General features: G+C 48.4%; 1 protein-coding gene across 3 annotated transcripts in view; it reads right to left on the bottom strand.

Annotated features, from left to right (window-relative positions):
• Nucleotides 1-3935: 3935 nt before the first annotated feature.
• The window catches only part of mettl15 (methyltransferase 15, mitochondrial 12S rRNA N4-cytidine), a 59558-nt gene continuing 38426 nt past the window's right edge, over nt 3936-25067 (bottom strand). For 2 of the 3 annotated variants that reach the window (XM_028956850.1, XM_028956852.1), the window contains 3 exons: nt 17165-17356; nt 12230-12408; nt 3936-4963 (listed from right to left, as the gene is read on the bottom strand). In XM_028956850.1, the coding sequence (XP_028812683.1) occupies nt 4497-4963; nt 12230-12408; nt 17165-17356 (838 nt within the window). In that variant the 3' untranslated portion in view covers nt 3936-4496. Of the gene's footprint in view, nt 4964-12229; nt 12409-17164; nt 17357-20377; nt 20456-24497; nt 24509-25067 lie in introns of those variants that run through there. The other variant, XM_028956851.1, reaches the window with a different exon arrangement.

Here is a 25067-nt window from a genome sequence, read left to right as displayed (position 1 = left end):
ATGTATTCTAAGCATGTTTCTAAATAACGTTTACATTTTCATTGACATTCCATATGTTCTATATTTCTAAGGCTTTTCGGTCCTCACAAATACACACACACACACACACACATTGCCACGCTCACTTAACCTACACTTGCCTCCTCTCACTCTCACTCGTTTTTATATAATTCAGATCTAGTTTGCATATCATAAGCCCCTCGAATGCAGACTGCACTTGTTCCTGCGGGGAATTATGTCCCATCATTACATGCGAACAGTAGGACCACTCGGCAAGAGAGACGATGATTTGACTACAATGGATCTATTCATATGTCCATGAATCTCTCTTTACAGAATTAAATTCAGTGTAGGACACGCTGGTTAATAACATCATCTCGAGATCCGAAGGCATAATGGCCCAATAATGATGCGGGACAGGCCGGGCGAGGTTCTCGCTGTTCTCCGTAGAACGCAACCTGTCGGCTAAATAATAATTACAAAAATCATTTCAATTTCAGCTCCTTCCTGTTCAGAACCGTTATTCACGTTTTCCTCCAGCTCTGAATCAGGGAAACACCAGCCAGCAGTCCAGGAGATCGGCAGTCCACAGATTGACAAAAAGGAAGCGGCCCCGTAATCAGAAGGTTGCCGGTTCGAATCCCCATCCGCCAAGGTGCCACTGAGGTGCCACCGAGCAAAGCACCGTCCCCACACACTGCTCCCCGGGTGCCTGTCATGGCTGCCCACTGCTCACCAAGAGTGATGGGTTAAATGCAGAGGACACATTTCATTGTGTCCCCGTGTGCCGTGCTGCAGTGTTTCACAATGACAATCACGTCACTTTCACTTTTAAAGGAGGGGGTGGGGCCCATTGGTGGAAAGCCAAGGTACCCTGGTGTCCCACAGCGTTTCCACCCTTTGTCCCAGTAATTTGTCCCTGTACCATCAAGGCAAAGTTCCGTCTCTAGAAGTCCAGAAGCCCTCCTCTGTGAACATTATATGCAGAAAAGCCGTGAGAAGTTCGGGCTTCATTTGCTCTACTACAGCTTCACAATAACGCCACGTTTTCCTTGGGAGTCACAGTTTTTTTTTTGCTCAACATCAATATAAGTGAATTTTTACCAATACGGATTTTTATCACAGGTGCGGGTCGACGAACGGAGATCAACCCGTCCTTATAAACCCACAACCACCCTGTTCCCACTGGGCCTCGGTGCTTCATAATGAACTGAGGCGAGCTCTTACCTCAACCGTCTGGACCCGCCCGCATATCCAACTCCATTTCACAGGAAGTGCTTCCTGTTTCCGGAAACACCCGCCCTGACCGCATTTCGCAGCGCGGGCACGCAGCAGAAGCGTCTTTATCCTCAGGAAGGAGAGAGCGCCACGAAACCTGATCATTTTGTTGAAATACAGAAACCGCGAGCCGGTAATTTCCTTCAGCACTTCTGTCACAACAACACATAATATCTTTGTATAAATTGGGTGACGAAAGGACGAGAAAAACGCAACTAGCGCATCGTAATAATAATTGTATTCCAGATCCACTTCATCACCCAACCCACCACCACCGCTGGATGAGCTGACGTCCGAAACCTGGACTTCACAGCACAGATTATGGCTAATTAGCGGGCCGGGGGGGCGAGTGTGCTATCATCGTTCGTCCCGCACCCAGCCAGGGACATGAGGGGACGCTGTGGGGGTCGTTTTCGGCACCAAAAATATTACTACGTTATTACATTTACATTTACGGCATTTATCAGACGCCCTTATCCAGAGCGACTTACAGTCAGTAGTTACAGGGACTGTCCCCCTGGAGACACTCAGGGTTAAGTGTCTTGCTCAGGGACACAATAGCAGTAAGCGGGATCTGTAATACATGTAATCCATTCACTGGGTGCCCTCCGCTGCAGGGTCGCCTTTCGATCCCGCCGAGGCGCTAAGGGCCCTGAGACACACACCTGTAGACTGGGTGGACAGCAGATGTCCCGCAGAGAGATGACAGAGCTCACGCTGGGTGCGCGTGTCACGGATCAGAGAGGCGGGGTGGCATCTCAGACATGTTCAGGCCCACTCCGTGCGGCCCAGAACTCCGGCTCTGTCCGCCGCTTCTCTTTAATCATTTGCAGGGAGATGCTGCACGCGTCTGCGGTTCAGGGAAACGCCGGAATCCATTAAGCTCCCCGGTCAGATAAAAAAAAAAAAAAAGACGCGAAAAACGACGCATTTCCATTTCCAATGAGAACGGAATCGATGTCCGATTTTCCGTTCTGGAGAAGCGGAATGCCCACTGCACCCAGTTCACAGTGTGGGTGGGAGAGAAATTCAATACGGCAACACACTGCTGATGTCCAGTGTCGGCAGTTCATGTGTGTGTGAGAAACCGGACAGCAGTGATGTTAAAACATTTAGAAATGGAGGTTTTTGTCTACTGTTAAAACATAAAAGTGCAGAATTGCTTATATGTACATATGATGATTGTCTCACAATCGTCAGTCATGGTAGTGGCCTAGCGGGTAACACACTCGCCTGTGAACCAGAAGACCCGGGTTCAAATCCAACTAACTACCATTGTGTCCCTGAGCAAGACACTTAACCCTGAGTGTCTCCGGGGGGGGGACTGTCCCTGTAAGTAATGATTGTAAGTTGCTCTGGATAAGGGCGTCTGGTAAATGCCATAAATGTATTAACGTGATGTCATTACAAAGGACAACGCATCAATATTTGAATATTTTATTAACTGCGCTTTTAAGGCCCTCGCTGGAGTTGGAGGAGTGGCCGGGTCGGGGGGCGGATGCCGGCCCCTCTAGTTGGTAGCCGGCGAACGCGCCGCAACACCGCTAACTTCGGCGTGCCGCTCAGTTTCCACGGTAACAAAGGAGGCGAGCCGCATTTAGAGCCCACAAGAACACGGACGTGGAGGAGAGGAGAGAAAACAGCGGCGTGTACCCGTACCGTACGCGGAGATCACAACACCTTAATGAAGCAGCGGACAGCCGCGTGCCCACACACACGCATTCTCGTTCCTTGACTTTTGTGACACGCTTGAGTCACCGAGTATTTAAAGACGCTGATTCACGCGGTACAGTACAAACGAGATCAGGGCCTGTTTATTTCTCTCTTTTACGCCCACTAATAAATGTCATCTGAATGCAGGGGCAACGTCAGAGGGACAGGCTGCGCCACCACGCCCCCGTCCCCCACAGAGGAACCCGACTGGAAGTCCATCTCCAGGCCGCAACCCCCAAAAGGGAGAAGCACACAGAGGATACTTGGGCGGGGCAGGGGAGTTTGGGGGCGTGGCCATACTGTACCTGATGAGGAGGGGACGGAGGTACGGCGCAAGCCACACTCAGGGCTCTGCGGCGGTACGGAGCTTATTGCCATGGCAGCCACAGTCCTCGCCTCGACCCACAGGTGTGTGAGTCATCAGTGCGCAGAGACAAGAACACACACACACACACACACACACACACTTGACTGACGCACTATATAAAACACCCACACGAACCTGAGCGCCCATTCACACGTTGGCACACACACACATACACACACGCCATTCACTCATCAGAGAACTTCTGTTTCCATGCACACACACACACACACACACACACACACACACACACACAAACTTCTGTTTCTGTTCCCTACACACTTCTGTACACGTCCGCACACACAGCACCAGAACAGGACGCCCTCTTGCCCACACAGACACAGAGTCACGACCGAACGGCACGATCAATTAATATTATTATTATTATTATTATTATTATTCATGGACGTTACAGATGAAGCCCCGCCTTCTTTCTACATGTCCGTCTGCCCGGCTTTCTGAAAGTGAGAGCCCATTTTCTCCCCTTCGTCCTCTTCCATCAAATCACCATAATCCATCGTGTGCTGATATGAGGTGACAGTCCGAGAGATGAGACGGTCACAGCCGGAGCCTTGCCCATTAGCGGGAACAGCGGGACGGGCCGCGTGGACGTAACCCACCGGAGAACAATACGGGGGTCAGGAGGGTGAGTTTCTGAAGCTCCTCCTGAGGCAAAGACGGACGCCACGTGGCAGTTTGGGCAACTTGCAATTAAGACATTTGGTTTAAAACAGAACGTGATCCAAGCTGAAAACCACCATTTAGACTCGAGGGGAGACCGTACGTGAAATCCTAAAATGCCACGACGTGACCGTGACTCCGTGTGCATCGCACCACCACGGCTGTCTGGCGTGAACTCTTCAACTCGAACGAATCGATACGGGATTCCGGCGTATCAATAATGCATCGCTAAGGGAAGCGGGCGCGATACATACGCACGTATCGACTTTTGCTTTCACCTTCAGCGGCGCTGTTCTTTTTTCCCGGCGTAAAAGGTAAATGACGCGCGTGGCAACTTCGCCGGCTGTTTGCAGCTGTACTACAAATGGGAACACGTTACGCGCTGAATACTTAATTACGTTTTTTTTTTTTTATTAGGTTGTTATTGAGAAAATATATATAAAAAGCACATTTGTCCTTGTCAGGGTTCGGGGGTCATCTGGCGCCTGGCGGCCGCTCGTAGTTTTGCGGAGCGCCCCCGCGGGTTTGCCTGCACCTCCTCGTTGGTGGGCGTGGTCATCTTCCTCAACAGGACCCACCCGCCGGTCTCTCCAACGTCACCGGCGTCATCGCCATGGTCGGGGCCTTCTCCCTTCTCCTCCCAGTGCCGGCTGCGGGCGTGGTCTCGGATGTTGTGGCGGGGCGGGGCCGACAGGTCCTCTCCTCGCAGGAAGCGCTTCACCGCGCGGTCCTCCAGCGAGTGGAAGGTGAGGACGCACAGCCGCCCGCCCGGCTTCAGGTGGGTCCGGGCGGCCCTCAGACCCGCATGCAGCTCATTCAGCTCATCGTTGACGAAGACGCGCAGCGCCTGGAACGTCTTGGTCGCCACGTGGGTGGGGCGCTGGAGGCGGTCCAGGCGGGAGTAGAGTGCAGGGGCGGCAAATGCACCTAGCAGAGAAGAAACACGGCTTATCAAACGTTCTAAGCCGTAACCACCTTGAGAACGTTTCACAGAACAGCATCCGTGAATATTTGTGCAATTGCGACAACTGCAGAAGAACAACGGTTCTCCAGCAGAACAGCGGTCAGAGCTGAAAGGCTGGGAGCAGAAAGCCAATCACCTCCTCACTGCCCACTCTTTACCCAGGAGGCCGTGCTTCCAAACGCCCACCAACGATAATGAGACGCTTTAAAACTTTGCTTGAGTAAAGAACGGATAACGACTTCACCGTTCCGTACTCGTATCATCTATTAAGTTGTAACCCGACTGCTAGTTCAGACTCGACTATAACAAACTGTTCAACATTCTCCTTTAGAAGGGTGGTAGTAGTCTAGCGGGTAACACACTCGCCTGTGAACCAGAAGACCCAGGTTCAAATCCCACTAACTACCATTGTGTCCCAGAGCAGGACACTTAACCCTGAGTGTCTCCAGGGGGGGACTGTCCCTGTAACTACTGATTGTAAGTCGCTCTGGATAAGGGCGTCTGATAAATAATGTAAATATAAATGTTTAGAAAGAAAGTTTATTATTATTAAGTCCTTACTAGAATGTTACCCACAATATTTTTTTATTAATATTATTACACTCAATACAGGTTTAATTAAATAAATAAATACAATAACTGTAAATATTTGAGTGCTACCCTAATAAAATGTGACGTTTTTTACATTTTTGTTTATATCACCTTTGCATTCAGACTTTAAGTTGATTTCTGCTGAAGGAAAATGTCGTTTTATGGTGTTTTTACAGGACTGACTGTAATAACCTGCGCCCGGGTGCTGCTGCTGTGGCCCATTTAAACAGGGGGGGGGGGGGGGGGGGGGGGGGGGGGGGGGGTTCACTCAAACTGCTTCGTGTCAAACAAACGAAAGGATCATTAAGGCAAACCATACAAGCGGCGAACTATGAAGGACGTCGTCCTTTTTATCTTTTGCATGACTGTCCAGAGTGGCCGCGGCCTTCGGCAGGATCTGAATTTGGAGTTTACATCATCTCCCACGCAGGTGCATTTTCAAACACTAGCCTTTGTTTTACTTTTATCACGGTTATTATTGGCACGCTCGGCCAAGTTATCTGCCTTGATCTCCTTTTATTTATCTGCAGCTGTAAAGTGAGACCTGCCGGCGTGATGGAGACGTCTGTGGCCCCGCCTTTAATGCCATCCATCCGGCAGCGGGGAGGGGGATGCGGTGGCATTTCTGTCGTCCCGCGGTCGGCTGCGAGTGACTCACCCTGCGATCGATGCGAGCGCGGCCCGGCCCGGCCCGAGCCCACTCCGCAGCCCCTCGTTCATCTTTAACACCGACAGGCGCGGCGGAGGAGGGGGGTGCGGGCGCGGCCACGCCGTTATTACAGTCGGCCTCATTTACACTGGCTGCAGGTCCGGCTCACGGCCCCGTCTGCTGACCCGACCCCGCCTGACACCCGTATTTACGGCCCCACTGCGCTCGAAGCTCAAAGTACCGTTTAATACGGTGGAAGCTGATCGCCACTCGTGTGTCAAAGGAAGAAGAATACATTTACATTTACATTTACAGCATTTATCAGACGCCCTTATCCAGAGCGACTTACAATCAGTAGTTACAGGGGACAGTCTCCCTGGAGCAACTCAGGGTTAAGTGTCTTGCTCAGGGACACAATGGTAGTAAGTGGGAATCGAACCCGGGTCTTCTGGTTCATAGGCGAGTGTGTTAACCACTAGGCTACTACCACCCTGGTTCATGGACACATTTACATTTACAGCATTTACCAGACGCCCTTATCCAGAACGACTTAAAATCGGTAGTTACAGGGACAGTCCCCCCCCCCATGGAGCAACTTAGGGTTAAGTGTCTTGCTCAGGGACACGAAGTGGAGTTCGAACCTGTGACTTTGTGGTCGTCTGGTTCATAGACGAAGGTCTCACTCTCTAGGCCACCTGCACTTTTATTCAGAGGCGGGAAAAAACGCTAAAAGACTGGGCAGACGTGAAATAAATATGAATAAAATTTCGAATGGTTTACTTTTTGCTCGGCCCACGTTGTGTAAAAAAATCATGAACGTGGCACACATTTTACTGACTAAGTATGATCCATAACGGGGGAGTTTTATAGGGAAATAATCAATTGTTAAACGCGGCCTCCAGGAGGCGTGACGCCGGCTCTCAGCCTTTAGCAAGCGGCTCTAATTAAGGCCACGATCCCATTGATTAAACGACATCCAACAACTGTTATTCATGGTGCGTTTTTACAGCCACCGGGGAGGCGGGGCATGTCGCCCTGGTCCCGCCGGCCCAGGGGAGGGGCGTTATTACTGGGTATCACCTCGATTTAGCACGCGCCAGACGCCGGGGCGGGGAGGGATTACTGGTGCCACCCTTTTGTTGGTGGGAGAGATAATTGACGGGGTCCCTTTCATTTGGGGACGGGGCGGGTGGGGTGTGTCATTGTGAGAAGAGGGGTGGAGAACGTTGGGGAATAAAATCCCCCATGGTGGCACGCTCGAGTGGGGGGTGAATAAATTGTAGCCCCCCCCCCCCCCCCCCCCCCCCCCCCCCCCCAACCCCCCAAGTCACCTGCTCCCCGCATTACCAAACCATCAATTATCTCGCGTTTGTCATGTCAAACCTCTCAACCGACGGAAAGTGTAATCAGTTTACGGATGCAGATAGAAGCGGCGAGGTACATTTCATCATTCAATAAATACAGAGAAAGATATTGTATGTGCAAAAATGTAGGCGAGTGAGAGATTTAAAAATAATTTAATTTTGAAATAAAATTACTGGATTGAAAATGTATACAAAAAATATATATATCGGAATTCAAAACTAAAATTAATTTATTATTAAATTACATGCGGAAATCTTATTTTATCTAATCTACAGGATTTAATTGCATTTTATCTAATCTACAGGATTTAATAAAAATGTCACAAAATACAAGTGAAATGACAAACAAAATATCTTAAATGTTTTTCATTTCCTACAGCTGGATTGGGAGGTTGAGGGTGGTTATTTCCTGCACGGACAGAGGAAATGTTCTTATGTAGCATATTCCACAGTTTGCCGGTGTTACGCAGCTGGCTTGGTATTTTGCATGGAAATGTGTACAGCTATCAGTCCTCCAGCGTGAAAACCGCATGAGGAACCCTGCATAATAACACATAACCAATTACCTGATCCCATGAAGTGTACAGACCACAGAGGGACCTTAGGTTTGTATTAAAAAAAAAAAAAAAACACAGATCCGTCACATTCATCTGGAATATGGAGGTTGTAAGACGCCATCTGCAAGCTCCTCCCTCCGCCCCTCGCCAGGCGAGAGGCGCACCGCCATCACTCTCCCCGGTGCGTCTCAGTTGTTTTCTGCCCATTTGAATGGTGTTTCTCAATACAGGGACATCATAGATGCCACGGCGACCAAAGACGAAGTGTTTAATATCACCAGATATCCCCAATTTACGTTGTTTTTTTTTTTTTTCTTTCAGGAGGCCTGGAAGGGCCATTACAGAAACCCACCAATGTTACATGCTAGTGAGGCATTATGCAGGTTTTATGGTAAGCAATACTTCATTATTAACTCATAAATCCGGCTTTATAAAAGCGGCGGGCCACTCGAGGATGCACTACATCATGAATATTGTTCTGGCTCAGCGTGCCACGCTGACACCAGCTCAGGGAGGAACTGAAACGATGGCTGAGTAAGCCAGACAGCATTGACTCTGTGATCCGCAGCAGGGTTCGGGCCAGGCCTCCACCCTCATGGAAAGGTTAGCCCAGGCGGCCAAATCATCTCCTCATTTCCCCTGGTCCAAGCCCAACATGGATCCACACGCCTTCCACACCAACCCCTCAAAAGCATCAAATACAACCTTTTTTTCTAATGTTAGAAAGAAATAGTTATTGATCATGTGACAGATAATAAAAATAAATGTGTGCAATAGTCATGCATAATGCAAGAAAACAAGTGATGCCAAGTCTGATGTTCATAATTGTTGGTGAGGCTGGTGAACAACAGATTTAGAGAAATGTTACACAATACACATAATATGCAGTTAATAACTAATTGCATAAAAAATATAGTGTTGGATAATACTGAGGCCACATCATGGTACACTGATCACTGCCATACATTGTTAGAAATGAGAAATACCTCTGTCTGTGTAGCCTCAAGTATTCAATCAAGACTTTTTAAATTATTAGATTAGATTCAACTTTATTGGGCAACGAAATGTAGTTTTATTTAACTTTATTTTAATTATCAGGAAAATTCTGACTTCTGGCAAATCTGATGAACTAATGTTTGAATTATTATGTGTGTGGGCAAGACTTCAAAGTATTTGAAAGACCATCACTCCAAAATATATGTTTTCGATACGAGCTTCGAGAGAGGAGTTAAGTTGTTGTTCAAATGTAATATGAATATTTTAATTGTCACTGTCAAGATATACTGTTCACATGCATATATTTGTTCACTATTTAATAAATCAATTGCTTCATTAATTTATTCGTTTGTTTTTATCAATTTATCAATTTATTTATTCAATTCTTTATGCACTTTATATATTATATAGTACATAATGATATTTTATATATATAATTCTGTATAATTCTAATTTAATTCTATATAATTCTAACTTAACAAAAAAAATTTAAAAACCTGCGTTTGTTTTTTCTCCCACTGTAGCATCAAACATAGTATCGAGTATTGAGTACCATCCTTAGTATCAGTATTGAGCCTAGATGGGAGCTGCAATTTCCTATAGCCCGACCTGATGCCGCTTTAATGGGCATGACTGACAGCTGATGGGAATCGATGAGGATCTGTAAATCAGTGTTAAAAGCCATGTCTGGGACCTTCTCAGGAAAGTCCTGATCGGTCGACTGACCGGCCAGAGAGCAGTAGAGGCGCGTTGGGGGCGCCAAACCCCTGTTCCTAGAAACAGAAACTCTTAACAGATCCAGAGAGATCAATTCTAATCACAGGCATAACAAGGGAACACTTCAAAGAATGATCAATATACTCATGATTAACAGGCCACACCGGTCCTACAGAGGTCGGGCAGCTTCAGCACTCGATGAACTGCTCTGGGTCAGAATTTGGAGTATCAGAAATGAAAAACGTTATCGTGCAAAATGTAGAATCGCTGGTTGCGTTTATGATGCTGGATGCATTGGACGCTGCGCTAAGTGCAGAGCTACGTACTTGTAAAGGGTTTCCATAAGTACAAGATCGAACCAGGATCTAGAAGCCTGAAGACTACGACCGATTGACACAGGAACATACTTTTTGTACACTTGTGGCATTCCTTCTGTAATCTTGGTACCATGTTGTGGTGTAACCATTCCATTCCTTAATGAGTTTAAAATGGGAGGAGCCTGATCTCTGACCCCTCATTTTGGACAATTTAAACGCACGCCCGTCAGTACGTGTGCAAACATCAGTAAAGACCGTGTCTCTTTCTCGCCGTTCTATTTGACGCTTAAAGTTTAGTGATGCACAGAGTGCCGGTTCAGGAATAGTGTCTATCTATCCATCACACAATTCATACTCAGACCTATTCATTTTAAACTTTAATTCGCTGACTTTTTCTTTGTTTAGGAAACAGTGTTGGCCTTTGCTCTGTCTAAGTGTGCAGGAGACGCCTAAGGCCAGGACCATGAGCCCCATCCGAAGACGTCCTGCCTCTGCTGCAACTGACAGCAGAGATCACTGTCACAAAGATATGACGTTGTGGCAGAGGACAGAAGCGCTGTGCTCAATGGCCGAGAAGCCGATAACCGATGGTCATTAGCAGGCGTGCAGCTTGTGATTTGTTGCCTACCAGGACAGCTTTCACGAGCAATTTGCATCCGTTCACGAGTCCCAGGGCTCCAAGCCAGTGTGTGTGAGGGGGTGTTCCACAGAATCGGGGCATAAAGCAGACATTTTCATACACGACCGCTGCAGGGAAGGGTCTGAGCCACACCCGGCCGGCCCTTTAAAGTGCAGCGTCACTCTGACGTCAGTGGAGTCTCCGTCCTCATGCACCTGTGTTCTTTATGAAAAACATGCGCAACTGAGCAAAATGCAGCGGCTGCAGCACACTGGCCGTCGGAGGGGGGGGGGGGGGGGTGGGGGGGTGGGGGGGGGGGGCTGTCGTGTATCAAAAATCAATCACGAGGTGAGAGAACAAAAAGAAAGAGAGAGAGAGAGGAGGGAGGGGCCATTACCCAGAACTCACTGGGGCCACTGAGGGGCTGGAGCCATCTGTATCCACGCCGAGATGGAGAGAAAGTCCCCTGGCACCTCTCGTTATAACACCCCCACCCACCTCCGCACACAGCCATGCATGCGTGCGTACGTGTGTGTGTGTGTTTTTATTTTTAATTTTTTTGTTTTTTCCCCTTCCCTGCTCGGCAGCGACTCCGGTTTCCCGCGGCAACCGTGTAGCCGGGAGCCTGACCATGACCCTGGGGACCCGTGGGGAGTCGTAGCCTTCTGGATTGATTGGAATAAACATTGGTGTTGACTTGCTCGCCCCCTCAGAGGAGATCAAACAACTGCCCTCCATCACACCTGTTTCTGCACCCGTGACGCACGCGCCGGGCTTGTGCCCCGCCCCCTCTCGCAGCCCGCCCCACCCCGCTCCCGCCAGCAAATAAACACGTAAATATAAACAAAGTGCTCGAAAAAAAAAAGGGGCGTGGAGTAGCGGCGTAAGTGTGTGAGTAAAGTGCTTATGTGTGCACATACGTGCCGCATGGGGGTGGGGGACTGCAGTGTGGGCCGGCGGGGGGGGGGTTTAAGGCGTGGTTTACGGGAAGCAAACGGGGAAACAAAAGGAAGATGGTGGAACCGGGAGAGGGAGAGCGCAAGTCGAAATGATGACGATAAATCTAGACGCCCCAAAGCGGCAGACGGAAAAGTCCAAACAAAGAACCCCGCCCACCGCCACTCCTGCCCTCCTTCCTCCCGCTCGCCCCGTCGGTGGACATGCGTCTCCACAGCAGCGACGGAGGCGATGCTTTGACCCTGGTGCATGATGAAGAGGGAGAGGAGGACCGTGATGGTCGGGATTACGGGGAACCAGCGTCTCATTCCTATTTTTCTCTCTTCGCTGGGACAAATAAGTCCCGAAGGGAGGACTAGGATTAAAATGACCCCCTCCCTCTCGTTCCCTTTCCACTCCCTCGTTTTTTTTTTTTTTTTTGGTAACCGGGAGACTGTGTTGGGAATTAATGAGGAGGGATACCTGCCACTACGCTGGCCAGCTGCTGGGTCCGGAGGATGGGGTGGATGCTGCGCGCCCGCACGATGGCTGCGGCGATTTTCCTGGCGTGCCTCTCCTCCGCGTACGATGCCAGGATGGACGCAAGCGCCTGTTGATCTAAGGCGTTCACCGCGTCAGCCGCGCAAGGCATGTTGGGGTACCTACGCACAAAGAGGAGCCCAATTAAGCCGCTTGACGTCACAGGTCCTCGCCGACACGCGCAAACACTGGCAGCCCATTGACACCACTGAACCCCCCCCCCACCCACTGATGTGGGCTTGAGATCTATAAAAAGAGGAGAGAGAGAGCTGAGAAAACTGAAATTAAACTGTCTTCATCGACATATATTTAACTTAAAAAAACAAAAACATCTCAGAGTTAGATGGGTAGATGGACAGATAGACAGATAGACAGATAGATAGATAGACAGATAGACAGATAGATAGATAGATAGATAGATAGATAGATAGATAGATAGATAGATAGATAGATAGATAGATAGATAGATAGATAGATAGATAGATAGATAGATAGATAGATAGAAAAATCCCCAGTGGACTATTGAGGTTCCGTGCCGCATCAGCAGCGCCGGGGAAAATGCAGCTCCTCGCCCGTCATCTAACCTGAAGACATCTGCAGGTGTTTGAAAAGTGATCAAATTTACGTCTGTCTCGCAATAGCTCGCCTATGAATTTTCTATATTGAGCGCACCGTCATCAATACAAGGCCGCGCTCTAATTTCAGCCTCACATAAAACATAAACTGTGACTGAATAAATGATCTCAGCAATTTCACCCCTGCAGACCTTGCGTTAAAAATGGACTTATTTTCGTTCACAGCGCTGGTATAAAAAGAAGAGGGAAACATGGGGCTAAATAGACGCCCACAAATCTGCAGTACAGCTTAAAAAGCAACCAGCGGTTGATCGGGGTACTTAAGAGACGAACAAAAAAAAGTTACCACAATAAGCCAAGTGTGAAAAGGATGCCGCAAAGTCACAATATAAGCATGAACGCACACCTCAAACAACACACATAAATCCAGAGAGAGTGGTTCTGGGGGGCTGATCTAAAGTGAACAAGGAGGCCAGCTCATATCTTGGGCCCGACATAGAGAAATCTCACTCAATTTCATGCCTTAAGTGGCCATGTAGGATGGAACACAGAAGCCCACCGGATGACCTCAGTCTTCCTGGAGGACATTCGGAGACGGTTTTTTTTTTTTTTTTTTTTTATATCTTGTTAGTGCATAGACATTTTGCTTCTAACTAAGTAAGAACTATATTGCAACTGTAAAGGAATAAAAGGTTCATTTAACGTCTCAGAAATGTATTCAGTGTAAACAAACTTGGAGCACAAAACGGAGAAAAACGAACTGGGGATGAATAAAAGGAACTCTAGTTGGCATTGTCTATATTATTCATGGTGACAGTATACATCACACTAAAACTGCCATGAATAAGAAACTGGCATGTGACTGTAAGGATACTTCGAATCTGGAGGAGGAATCGGTGCTCCAGAACAAAGGTCGGCTGAAGTTCATTAATTCATATTCATGATGGCCACATACGTGTAAGGACAGGTTCCACCACAAGGACATTTCCGGAGTTGTTGGGCCACGCCTTTTCTTCCTCTAAGAAAACGCTCCCAAGTGGGCGGAGTCTTGAGCGAACGTGAATGGACTGTCATTGTGAGACACTGCAGAAAATGTGTCCTCTGTTTTTAACCCATCTCACTTAGTGGGCAGCCATGAAAGGCGCCCGGGGAGCAGGGTGTGGGAATGGCCCCTTGATGGCACCTTGATGGCACCTTGGCGGTTTGGGATTCCGCTTCCACTGCCCCAATGCCAGCTGCACTACTGCTTCTGCTACCTTTTGCACGTCTGCACTGGGCGACTGGCCTGTTGGGACGGGTGGTGTTGTGCCTGGCAGACTGACAGCAGGATCACACTGTGGATAACTAGTCTCCAACGGATCAGAGCAATGAACGATTATTCTCCAGACAGTCGTTACTCATTAATTAAGCAGTTCCAGTTCATACCTCGTGACGAGCAGAGCAGGTCTCCCTTTATCCATGGGGTGAACCTGACATTTGATAAATCTGGGTTCCACTGAAGAAAACATTTCATTTACAAGAAATACAGATGTTTGGCCAATGATGATAAATTTCGGCATAGGGTAAAGTCACGTGTTACACTGAGGTAGCCACACATGTCTACAACTATGCATGTTTTTGGCGGCCTGTCTTAAATTTAGTTTTAGTCTAGTCTTCACGTCCAGCTGTCATTTTAGTCTTTATTAGTCATATGTCCAGACTCATTTTAGTCTATTCAAGTTTCAGTCAACTAAAACCAAAAAGCATTTTAGTCTTAGTCAGAAGTATCTAAAAATATTTTCTAGTCGAGTTTTAGTTAACACTTTTTTTATTTTAGTAATGCAGTTCTATTTAACCCAGTCAATATAGTGAAGTGAAGTGATTGTCACATGTGATACACAGTAGAACAGCACACGGTGCGCACAGTGAAATTTGTCCTCTGCATTTTACCCATCACCCGGAGTGAGCAGTGGGCACCATGACAGGCGCCCGGGGAGCAGTGTGTGGGGACGGTGCTTTGCTCAGTGGCACCTCAGTGGGCACATCGCTAGGCCACCACTGCCCCATTAATGGTATTAGTAGTTCGTAGTCAAACCCATTTCATAATTAAAACAATCATTATTATATGCGTTTAAAGATCACTTCGTCATTTTCTCGCGGATATCTGCTAACCCATCACAAGAATCCTGAAATCTAATTAATGCCACGAATGCATATAGTTGGTGTGACCGGACGGGAGACACAAAAACGGAAACCGTGATAAAGTCTCACCTTGTCTTTGTCAATGAAAATGAAGAGATATTTTACTACATTTTTTAAATTTGTTAACCATATTAAGTCTTGTTTTTGTTAGTCAACAATATTATATGACACATTTTGTCACATGACCAGCATTTACGACTCATCTTCATCCCGTCAAAAATGTATATTTAAAAGATATTTAGTCATAAATTTGATTGGCGAAAACAACACTATCTATAACTACAGTTATTACCGTAGGTCCTCACAAAGATATAAACTCAAATGTGCTGGCGTACGTGTCACAAGGAGCTGAAAACAGAATTCAGGGGCTGCACTGGAACCTTGAACAGGAACTCCACGTTCCCAGGAAACCCTTATTTTTCCAAAATGAAGGCAGCACACAAACACACAGACTCTCTCTCTCTCTCTCTCTCTCTCTCTGTATTTTAACAGAGTACAGTGATGAGTGGAAGCCTTTGTGCTTTGGGCAACTTTGACTGGAAGCGCACAGCGGACGAAGAAAATGCCCTCATTACATCGACACATCTGTATGCTACAGGGCCGCTACTTCCCATCTCAGACAGATCAGCGGAGATCCGCCGCAGATAACGCCACCAGTGCCCGGGCCCTCCAGCCACAGGCACGCGTCTCGGCAGGAGCGAGTCACTTATTTCCTCCGTTAGGCCGTCATTAGCACGGAAGATCTGCTCGGGTGGGGCAGCACCTCACTCACCTGGACACTGAGGAACCACTCATGATGTCACGTTGGCGAGCTGATGAGGGAAGTAAGTGCAGAGACGGGACATACTGGGAACAGCAAAAAATCAAAACGGCGCGATGGCCGAAAACAGGGAAAAGGGAGAGAACTTAAACCCGCAGCGTCCACAGTGCAGATATGGGGGGGGGGGGGGGGACTACAATTCCCACAATGCAGCGAGAGTGGCTCTGAAATGAAAGTAAGGGGAGGCTGAGGACGGGTTCTGGAGGGATCCGGGTTAGTAACGTGAGAGCGGCATTGGCAGAACGCGATCTCTGGGTGACTGATAAGATAACACCTCTCCCCGGACATCTGATCTGGGAACAGCGTGTCTGTCTGCTGTCTGTTGGTTCAACACCTCCATCAGGTTGTGTTACAAAGGAACGGGTGCCGAGGTAAAATGGCAGATATTTCGAACGGTGCTGGCGGAGGTCAGGAACCCAGGAGCAGGAACTCTCTAGGCACCTCGATCGACTGGTCACTGTCATTGTCAACTTTGACTCGTCAGTTTACATTGGGAGTGCAAGTGAAGTGGCCCGGAGCCGCGTTACCGATGTCGAGTTTAAGTAAAGCCGCCGGCGCCAGACTTACTGTTGCCCCGGGCGCGCTCTAATTAACGAAGCGAACGGGGTCACGGCGAACGCCGGCTGGAACGGGAGGCCCTGCTAGACTTCTCCACCGGACGGCGAGCCTTCACACTTCCTCCCTGTCTCCGCTCGTTTCGGAGCGCGGAGGCGAGGATTACTCTAATTAACCCCCCCGTTCGTTACCAGAGAGTGTAATTCACACGGGAACATCAGAAGCAGTTTCAGCCAAGCTCAGACGGGATGTCTGGAGACTGACAGACGAGTTGAAGCCGCACACCAAGGTGTCGCTCCCGTGCGGCGCTCCATCTGAAGTGTGTTCGGCTAATTATTTGCCCCTGTCTGTGGAAACACAGCGTTGATCTTCACAGCAGTGGTGGCCTAGCGGTTAAGGAAGCGGCCCCCGTAATCAGAAGGTTGCCGGTTCGAGACCCGATCCGCCAAGGTGCCACTGAGCAAAGCACCGTCCCCACACACTGCTCCCCGGGCGCCTGCCCACTGCTCACTCAGGGTGATGGTTAAATGCAGAGGACAAATTTCACTGTGTGCACCGTGTGCTGTGTTGCTGTGTATCACAAGTGACGATCACTTCACTTTCTTTCTTTCTTTCTTTTTCACTCATGATTCTTCTCCACGGCCGCAGTGACATCCGCTCCAATCAAATGGCATAACTGTGGCATAATTATCACACCCTGTCCCACAAGCAAAGTACAGAATAGCCCGGTCCAGACGAGGCACTCACCTGTCTCCGTCCATCCTCATGTCCAGCGGGCCGTCCTTGCTGAGGGAGAATCCTCGCTCCGCTCCGTCCATCTGCATGGAGGAGCAGCCGGCGTCCAGCAGGGCGGCGTCCAGGCTGCCAGGACCCAGACCCTGGCCACAGAGCAGAGGGCCCAGCTCACTGAAGCGGCCCAGGAGGGGCAGCACGCGACCCCTGCAGGGGCAGGAGCAGGAAGATGGAGACACAATCAGAAACAAGCGTGTTGGTACGTTCAAATCTGCAACCTGGGGCTCTTCAACTTTTTAAAATGACTTCTGACACACATGCGCAAGTTAAATTATACATTTCGGGGTGCAGTTTTCTGTCGGTTTGGGGAAGGGACAGGTGAACGCAGCAAATGGAAACGGGTGGTTTAATTACCCACAAGCCACTGCACACTACAATGACTGGCACATTAACACGTACCCCACGCCTTATGCATATTTTGCACAGTGTGTGCTAACATTTATGTAATATTATCGTTGCACAAGGTAAATAAAAAAAAAAAAAAGAAACTTTACCTATCACCGTAGAGACAAGGGAGGACAGGCAGAACAAGTGTGATGGAGAAGGAACAGCGCATGGCGCTTGAACACCCACATGCATGCAGCGTGTCCATGCGGTTTCGTTCTTTTTTTATATGCGCACGTCTTATGCAAACTGCAGCTCAGTGTGGGAAAAATACCTGGGTGGGTAGTAGCCTAGTGGGTAACGCCAGAAGACCCAGGTTCAAACCCCACTAACTACCATCGTGTCCCTGAGCAGGACGCTTAACTCTGAGTGTCTCCAGGGGGGGACTGTCCCTGTAACTACTGGTTGTAAGTCGCTCTGGATAAGGACGTCTGGTAAATGCCATAAATGTAAATGTACCTGAAAAGGCCTAATTTACCTGGTCTGGTGGCAGACCCCCTTGCCGCTTCGCCGCCAGTCCTCGCACGGATCTCCGGGCGCGCGGAGGCGACATGCATTTTTTATGTGACCTTTTCCGTCGCCGCGTGAGGGGGACGGAGGGCCCAGGTGAGGTGACAAATAATCAGCCCTCACATTGCGGCGAGGTCCCCGGCAGGGGCGTGTCGGGGGCCGCAGTGCCGGCGCCCTTTCACCCCCGAACGATCAATCACCGCGGCGGGAGCCCGGCTGCTCCGCGCCGGAGCGGCGTCGACACGGGAAAGCCCCCTCAAAAAAGAAAAAGAAAAAAAAAAACACAACGAAGCTAAAAGAAAAAGATCCGCCCCCGCCTGCCGGGGCTTTTACCCAGCAGGCACCGGGGTGCCAGTGTTCACCCGCCCACAGGCAGCAGAGAGATCAAGGGCACGGGGACGGCGTGCCCACGCTGCCCGGGCTTTCCCTGGCTCCTCGCTTCCTCTCTCATGTCCGACTTGCTCTGCGCCTTCATTAATTTGTGGGGAAATCTATAAGCGAGTCGTTCTCCGCGGCACCCGCGCGAACTGCACGGCGGGGGAGGAGCCAGGCCTGACCCCGCATCTCTGGAGGCTGTTTAACTTGGACGTGAAGCGGTCGCAGCGGAAGTGACTGGAAGTGACTGTCCTCTGCACCAGTGGCACCTCGGTGGCACCTTGGCAGTTCAGGATTTAAAGTGAGAAAGTGAAGTGATTGTCACTTGTGATACACAGCAGCACAGCACACGGTGCACACAGTGAAATTTGTCCTCTGCATTTAACCCATCACCCTTGGTGAGCAGTGGGCGGCCATGACAGGCGCCCGGGGAGCAGTGTGTGGGGACGGTGCTTTGCTCGGTGGCGCCTCAGTGGCGCCTCGGCGGATCGGGTCTCGAACCGGCAACCTTCCGACTACGGGTCCACTTCCTTGTGCGAACGCAGCCCCAATCTGCAGGTAAAAACAGTAGTTCCCACCCTGAGGGACCAACCTTCTGCCACGTTCACCATCAGAATGCTGGAATTCGAGTGCTGACAATATGCACGTCCAGAGTGGGCGTGGTCCCGTTTGTGACGTCCACCTGTGCACAAGTGGTATTAGGACTGTAGAGGACGGAGGGGAAAGATCCATGATGTTAATGAGCTCCATCACGTAACATCAGTCATATTTGAGAACTAACTTACTTTTATTAATCTTTCAGATACAGTCAGGCCATAAAGATTCAAACCCGCAAAAACGGAATGAGGTTTATGATTTCAGGCTTGTTCATGTCGTGATTCAGCAGGTGGTCCGTCCATCTCCTTCCCGTGTTTACCGTGTGAAATTGTGGGGTCTCTGGTGTGTATAAAAGCTGACCGTGCACCGTGGGATGTGGTGGCCACTAGTTAACGAAGCCGTCAAACGTCTGAGCGTGCCCGGGGTGGGAAGTGGTGGCGGGAAATAAAGTGCACCTGTCGCCTCGCGGCGCCCGCCCACTTCGCCCGAAGAGGGGAAATACAATAACGCCGCCTGACGGGCCCGGATCAATACCCGAGCAAAAAGCCCGATCAGAACGAACGGCGCAGAGGCGGCCTGCGTCCTTCAGCTAAAGGCCAGATTGTCTCTGCTTGAGCGCCGCGGCGCTCCTCTGTGGGGTCGAGTAGCCGCCGATCAGCTGTCGGCAATAGCGCGCCAGCGACTAACACATGAAGAAATATGCAGAGCTCGAACCCTCCTGCACGTTTATCCAGCCGACGAATGTCTTCGTGAGCGACGGGTGGCTGTTTGCAATGTACCCAGATGGGGAAAAAAAAAACTGCGAGCAATTCATTTACATTTACAGCATTTACCAGACGCCCTTATCCAGAGCGACTTACAGTCAGTAGTTACAGGGACAGTCCCCCCCTGGAGACACTCGGGGTTAAGTGTCTTGCTCAGGGACACGATGGTAGTTAGTGGGATTTGAACCTGGGCCTTCTGGTTCATAGGCGAGTGTCTAACCCACTAGGCTACTACCAAACGAGACTCAATCCAACCCCAAAGTGAGTTTCACCATTCGTAGCAATATGTTGGGGCAGTGGTGGCCTAGCGGTTAAGGAAGCAGCGCGGTAATCAGAAGGTTGCCGGTTCGAATCCTGATCCACTGAGGTGCCACTGAGCAAAGCGCCGTCCCCACACACTGCTCCCCGGGCGCCTGTCATGGCTGCCCACTGCTCACTCAGGGTGACGGTTAAATACAGAGGACACATTTCACCATGTCACCGTGTGCTGTGCTGCAGTGTTTCGTTGCACTGTTGCAGTGGAAATCACTTCACTTACACAAGACTGTCCATGAAACACGTTCCATTGGCTGTAGCACCAGTCATGCAGGAATGTCTTGTGGCGCCATTTTGTCATCTACAAGGCAGAAGAAATATGATGTCGATTCAAATTTTGACATGTTACAACGCTGTAACGCGAGATAGTCTACCTGCATGATGAAGGGGATCCCAGGAACCCCGGAAGTGGACAAATCAATTTTTAAATTGCACCAAAGCATCAAATTAAGTAAAGAGTAAAAATTCTCTTCTATGCCAATGTAATATTGGTCTTTACTTTATTACACATTAACCAAATTATCAGAAATAATAGGTGATTTCTGACATGGAGAAACCAAATAATAATTGTGATGCAGGTCTCCAAAAAGAGGTCTACTAGCTTTTGTTGAAGCTGATCAACACTTCTACTGCAACACTCTGCCAGACATTTGTTAACACTTGTCATTAGGACTCCAATTAACAAGTTCACTAGCAAATCTGCCCTCTGAAGACGCCACTTCCTCAACGTGACTGTAAACGTGCACACATCGGCTGAGTATTTACGCGGATCCTGGTCCTCGCTGCTCCGCGGAGGAACGCTGCTCCACCTCGGGGGTTTGTTAGCCACAGAATGATTTGAGGATATGCAAAACCCTTACATAACACTTCTAAATTATTAACTTCTTTATGTGTCTTAAACAGAGCGTAGGAGATATAAATGTCTTATGCAAGGCCGTATATTATTAAAGAGGACAAGTTTCGCTTGTGTGCGTGTGTGTGTTAGAATAGTCGAATGACCTATTTATATGCGTGCATCCCATCACACTGACATCACAGTAAAAAAGTGTACAGTAGAAGAAAGGCACCCCCTCCTGACCCGAACACCCCCTTCTTTGATGAGTGAAAAGCAGGACAGAAGAGCAAGGCGCCTGCAGTCGCCCTCGCCGGCATCTGCAGGAAGTCACCGGGACGTGCGGCGCACCGCGCTGTCGGCCTCGGATCACAGGACCCAGGCGGGACGCTGACACGGCCTGGGCGGGGATGAGTCACCGGCGCAGCCGGCATGGAGACCTCGGGCAGGTGAGTCAGAGAGATGCGCGGAGGGCCGAACACACACCTGCACACACTATACCTGCTCCCCGAGGCCGCTGCATTTGGGAAACTGCGGGCGGGGCAAGCTCGAGTGTGAAGTTAATGCAAGTTATTGTTGCAGATGGTGAGCCAGTATTGCATGCTTCAAACACAATGCCACGCAACGCAATTTTGCACCATGTCAAGCACCACCCTTTCAACAGGGTCTTTAAAAAAGTGAAGTGATTGACACATGTGATAACACACGGTGCACACAGTGAAATTTGTCCTCTGCATTTAACCCATCACCCTGAGTGAGTAGTGGGCAGCCATGACAGGTGCCCAAGGAACAGTGTGTGGGGACGGTGCTTTGCTGAGTGGCACCTCAGTGGCACCTTGGCGGATCGGGATTCGAACCGGCAACCTTCTGATTACAGGGCCGCTTCCATAACCGCTAGGCCACTTTCAAATGTAGGGACTGATTCCCTAAAAAGAAGGGACCTTGACAGTACCCAATGACGCAAGGTACAACATGTGTGTTGTGTATGTCTACCGTGAGATTTGAATGTTGAAGGAGTCAACGAACTTGTTGACTTTGTACAGCACCAATATGACTTTTAGGAAGAAACAAACAAGCACAATCCACATCTATTTCTCTTCCACCTACATTCCACTGATGGGGACTGGCTGCACTATTCAAAAATATAAAGTATAAATCCGTATTTGATCTCACATTCCATTCTGAGAAGAAGAACTGACCATAAATCAACTCAGAGATAAAGAAAACTGTACTATTTTTGCCACAAAAATAATTGAGATGAAATGCCAAATTGGCACACTCTTTTTTTATCTCAAGCAGGGATAAATATAGAATTTAGTTATTCTAAAGGAGAACAGTTAATATGAAAATAATATCTAGCATTAATTGTTTTATTTATTGTACATTAGACAGGACTGAGGCTGGACTGGGAAGAGAATCCAATCAATTATGAGACTTGGGGCCAGGATTATCGTAGAGGAAACACATGCAGATTAGTGTGATTATGATGGCATCAGGGCAGGACAGGAGCATCATTACAGATACAACAGACAAGAAAACACATTTTGCTTTTCCTTAATATTAAGGGTAAACATTTCAACCCAGTTAATGTCTGTTTACGAATGCAGAACCATTAGGGATTTGGGAACAGTGCAGATCTCCAGTGAGGATTTTATTAGCCAATTTACTTTTATATTCCAGCCAGTCCACAGCCAAATTGTACTACAACACAGAGCTCCATCTGTAGTTGTAGTAAACATCTCCAAGGCAACAAACTTTGATTCAGCAAATCCACCACAGCTGCCAACACCCACAAGAGCTCCTGACGCCACCAAAATATTAAAAATTGTTGGTTATTTTTGTCCCTGTTGACTGAAAATGTCAAAACCTGCAGATTTTAAATATTTTAGCTAACCAGTGTCGACCCATTGAGACCAAAGGGCTGTGTTTTACCCACACTCTATAAAATATTGCATATGGGGCATGTTCACTAATGTCAGTGCATTTATGTCATCTAAATGTGCAGAAATACACAAGTGGAAGAAAGACGTGTCTACTTGCTAGTTCTCAGTGTGTAGGGGAGGGGAACTAAATCCCCACCCAGCGCTTTCAATTATGTTTTAAACTTTAAAAGTTTTAAAGAGGGAGGAGCCTGTAGGCATGACTGACAGTTCTCAAACAACCTGGAGGATTCTGGACGATCAAGGGTGATCTCTGCTGTAGACTATTTTAGAGATTTACTAGATTATTTTTTAAACACTTAATCTAGCACTTATTTTTACAATGCATTGATTAATCTAACAATGCGTTTTCCCAAATTGGCTCGGTTCAATACGATTCTCAATTGTTTCTCGATTCTCAATTATTTCCACATGAAACCCGTAATCAGAAGGTTGCCGGTTCGAATCCTGACCCGCCAAGGTACCACTGAGGTACCACTGAGCAAAGCACCGTCCCCACACACTGCTCCCCGGGCGCCGGTCATGGCTGCCCACTGCTCACTCAGGGTGATGGGATAAATGCAGAGGACAAATTTCACTGTGTGCACCGTGTGCTGTGCTGCTGTGTATCACATGTGACAATCACTTCACTTTCACATCGTCCAGGTTTTTACAGTTGCCCAAAATTTGAGCTGCTTAAACATTCGTCACGTCAAGGGCATCCATCCTACAAGCCTATTCGTGCTAGTGGATCGATTTCCTGTCCGCTCACGATACAAAAATACTTCTAGGTATGCTCTCATAGCCTAATCCAACATATAAAGAGTATAAAGTACAGATTACAATCTAACTTCCATTTACATTGAAGTACGTATACATCTTTGACGATTGATAATTTTTCTTGCACTGTTGAAACTCTGAGTCACTTGTGTTGCTGCTACCCACCCGCGTCGCCATCTTTGTTTTGGGTCCCAACACATTGGCGCACATATTTTTGATGGCGTCGACGTGTTGGCCCAGCCCTACTCCAACAGTTGGTGTTTTAAACTGTTAACTGTTGGTGTTTTATTCCAAACCGTGAAACAGTAATGTGACATTTGTGAACACCCACCCAAAATATCACCTGGGAAATCATTTTTTTAAAAGTCTCTTTACCAAGCAAGCCCTAGCTTTATTACTTTTATTATTAAACCTATGCTAGTATATATTGTTTGTTTACACACTAATTTCTCTGCAGATGACAATAAACCCCCGGAAAGAGAATCCAGAAGTAAACGTGACAGAATGATGAAAATAATCCAAAAAATTCGAAATATCACTATGATCTATAACAGGTTAAACAATAGTCTCAGGTCTGCTCTGAAGGTCATTTGCTGTGAGGTTGTGACCTGTTAGTTGTGGTTGGACGCTTGGAGCTCAGCAGAAGAGAGGAAGAGAGAGAGAGAGAGGTGGGGGAAGAGCAATGTGGTTACCTAGTTACCCATTTACAACTGCATCAGCACCACTTCAGCCTCGGATCCGCAACCACACCGGCCACATCTACTGCTCCACTCATGCTGGAGCTGATTCCCTGCTGCCTCCATTTTACATACCTCTACTGAAGGTCAGCTGGGATGAGGGGTCTTAATGGCTCCTTCCTCACCACTGCACAAACAGCACTTCCTGATCAAGTGGATCATCTCAGCAGCGCGAAAAGGAGGAAGAAAGAAAAAAAAAAAAGTGCGACTCAGGAGTTGGTTTCCTCCTCCAGGCTTTACTCCACTTTCTACTTTTGGTGGAGTCTCGAAATGCTTGAGAAACAGGCAAGATCTCCCAGAGTTGGCTTTGACACACTCTGCTGATTAAAGCTTGCGTCTCTCCCTGATCTAGGGAGGGGGGGAAAAAGGCCAAAGAGTGGAAGAGCCTCGCGGTTATCGGGTTTATATAAAAGTGTCACACTTGTCCCCCCGTCCCCACCATAAGCTCTTAAGCCGGATACACATCGAATGAGACTCTTTAAATAATCAAACTGAAACAATTTCCTGTCTGCGTGGGAAAAATGGTGACCCGTGACAACATCGCCACCATCAGTCGTCGGGGCCGTCCTTGAACTCGTTTTTGCCGCACGGCTTCCATGCAAAGCAGATTAACCGCGTTTTTTTTTTTTTTTTTTTTTTTGTCGC

This window comes from Denticeps clupeoides, chromosome 16, assembly GCF_900700375.1.
Source record: "Denticeps clupeoides chromosome 16, fDenClu1.1, whole genome shotgun sequence".
Classification (NCBI taxonomy): Eukaryota; Metazoa; Chordata; class Actinopteri; order Clupeiformes; family Denticipitidae; genus Denticeps; species Denticeps clupeoides.
Note: the sequence above shows the minus strand (reverse complement) of the source record. Positions and strands in the feature narration are given on the sequence as shown.